Genomic DNA, 2450 nt, shown 5'->3' with positions numbered 1-2450 from the left:
AATTTGTATAAGTTTTTAGTACCAAAGTAAACTCTCTAATACTAGAAATTTCAGAGAAATTGATATGCATGCAAAAATGGAGTTTCCTACATAGTAAAATCATAGCTTTAGTTCTCAGATTCATATGGGTTTTTCTCTAAATGTTTCTTGATTTCTAAGACAATTATGGAGACTTTGGGCAATAAAACTTTAGAAAATTAGCTGAAACTAAGAGGTCCAATAAGAAAGAGACCCAGCGACAGATGCAAAATATTTGCCATCCAAGGGAGGAAGTAGTTGCAAGGAGTGTGACTTGTAGGTTATGAATTCAAGAAGGAACTTATAGGGGCGGCTAGGTGGCGCAGTGGATAGAGCACTGGCCCTGGAGTCAGGAGTAGCTGAGTTCAAATTCGGTCTCAGACACTCAATAATTCCCTAGCTGTGTGGCCTTGGGCAAGCCACTTAACCCCATTGCCTTGCAAAAACTTTAAAAAAAAAAGGACCACTTTTCTCATGGAGTTATGCATATGTGTAGAAGTTTTTGACTTTGGGGGACTTGTTTTATACACCTGTTCTTCTTATTTTTGAAGAGTTGGAATTACTTCTCATGTCATTGCTTTGGCCCTCTACCATTGAGCTTTCTCATAAGATTAGAAATTTAGAATCACTGGGGCAGGTAGCCTTGGGTAGCTTTTTTAGAAAAGAATATTGACTTAGTGGTATAATTAAAGTTAGTACAAAACACTCCCCTTCCCCCCACAAAGGTCTCTGACATACTTACAAGAGACATGATCTTTTTTTCTCTCTTTATGTTGGGTTAAGAATGTTCATATATATATATATATATATAAAATGAATCTTATATATATATATGTAATGAATCTATATTCAATTTTTGTTGGACTCCAATGCATAATGGGATCTGTGGATGCTTCTAGGACATAAATGGAAAATGGTTAATCCAACATGTTCTCAATTCTTGGAAGTTTTAGCAGTAGGACTTGGGAATAGGAATCTTCAAGATTGAAGACTATTAGGTCTCTTCTTCTTCCACCTTAATGCTTTCTTTTGGGGAAATTTAGTTAGAATGTCACTTTTGGTCCAATTTCTAGCATTTCATGAAACTTCAGTTAACTTGATTGCAGCCAGTGTAATTTTTTTAATACAGAAGGACATGATGGAACCTTTCAGACAATTAAAACAGATTTCCTATTTGGCACTTCATCTAATAAATTTCAATGATTTTTCACATAGTTTAAAATCTATGATTGATTAACTGAGACAAGTTCTCAAATAGTTGAATTGCCAAGGATAAAATGAAAAGAGATGTCAGCTATATTGTTACAGGGGTGGGTGTGGGAGACAACATATGGCAGAGTATTTATGTATTTTTGGCATTTTGTCTGGGAAGGTAAGATAGATGGATGGTAAGTTGGACCAATTGATACATTCATTTTAGAAATTATGGTCATATTGATTTGATTATAGTATTCAGAATAGGAAAAGAGAGGGTATATACATACATGTGTGGGGGATATTGTGTGGTATCCATTTTTTAAATGTATTGAACTTGTAATTGAGCATAATTAAAACTAAAAATCAAGCATTTATTCAGATCAAGATTAGGACTGTTAAATCCAAGAAAAGAGTATTTTAGAGAAACAAATACAGTGATTCCTCTCTTTCCCCCTTCAAGTATGGAAAAGGTAAGATAAAAAAGAAACTCATTTAACTTTCTTTACTCCTGAGAGAGGGTTGAAAATCTTAGTTCCCTTTGAAAATGCGATCATTCCAGTGTATTAAGAGTTAAATGGAGTAGAATTATACATTTTTCTGTTTAATATGAATCCCAGGGCCTAAGAGCATTTAGTGTCTCAGGGTCAGTCATGGTATTAATTATGTCTAAAGAGCTTAATACCCATCCATGTCCAGAGGTGAAAGAACACATACACTGGAATGGTGATTGGCAAGAGAAGACTGTAAAAGCAGAGGCTGCTTGTGCTGGTGCAACTGTGGGGGAAGTGTTCATCTACAGAGGCTGAGTGAAACAATTCAGCCAAAGAAATCAGGGGAACAAGCACAGTCAGTGTGGGCAGAGACAGAAACATTTTCTTGACTGCTTATCTTTCCCTCCTCCAGTGTAGGAATCCTTAATAGAAACAGGCTATTCGTGTTCTTTTTCTTCCTGTTGCTTATTCTGGTGGATCATTCTTGCTGCCTGTAGTATCCTATTAGGAATGCCATTGACGACTGGATAAGCAATTCCTAATTCTTCATGAATCAGTTCATTTGTTGCCATTTCCTACCTGAGGGGCTTCTTGGAGAGCGGGCACACCAGCACCTCCAGCAGGGCCTTGTCCAAGGCCGCCGCGGGCGAGGCCCGGTCAGAGCCCGTGCCACCCGAGCTCGCTCTGCTCCCGGATGGCGCCGCTGGCCTCGCTCCCTGCGGCAGCGCAGACCGTGGGATCCAC

At 38.3% G+C, this 2450-nt stretch overlaps 1 protein-coding gene across 1 annotated transcript; it reads right to left on the bottom strand.

Annotated features, from left to right (window-relative positions):
* Positions 1-1871: 1871 nt before the first annotated feature.
* On the bottom strand, positions 1872-2099 carry LOC141523085 (phosphatidylinositol N-acetylglucosaminyltransferase subunit Y-like). The gene has a single exon (XM_074236364.1). The coding sequence runs from the start codon at positions 2085-2087 to the stop codon at positions 1872-1874; it is 216 nt and encodes a 71-aa protein (XP_074092465.1). The 5' UTR covers positions 2088-2099.
* Positions 2100-2450: the final 351 nt, after the last annotated feature.

The sequence above is a fragment of the Macrotis lagotis genome, chromosome 4 (genome assembly GCF_037893015.1).
Source record: "Macrotis lagotis isolate mMagLag1 chromosome 4, bilby.v1.9.chrom.fasta, whole genome shotgun sequence".
Classification (NCBI taxonomy): Eukaryota; Metazoa; Chordata; class Mammalia; order Peramelemorphia; family Peramelidae; genus Macrotis; species Macrotis lagotis.
Note: the sequence above shows the minus strand (reverse complement) of the source record. Positions and strands in the feature narration are given on the sequence as shown.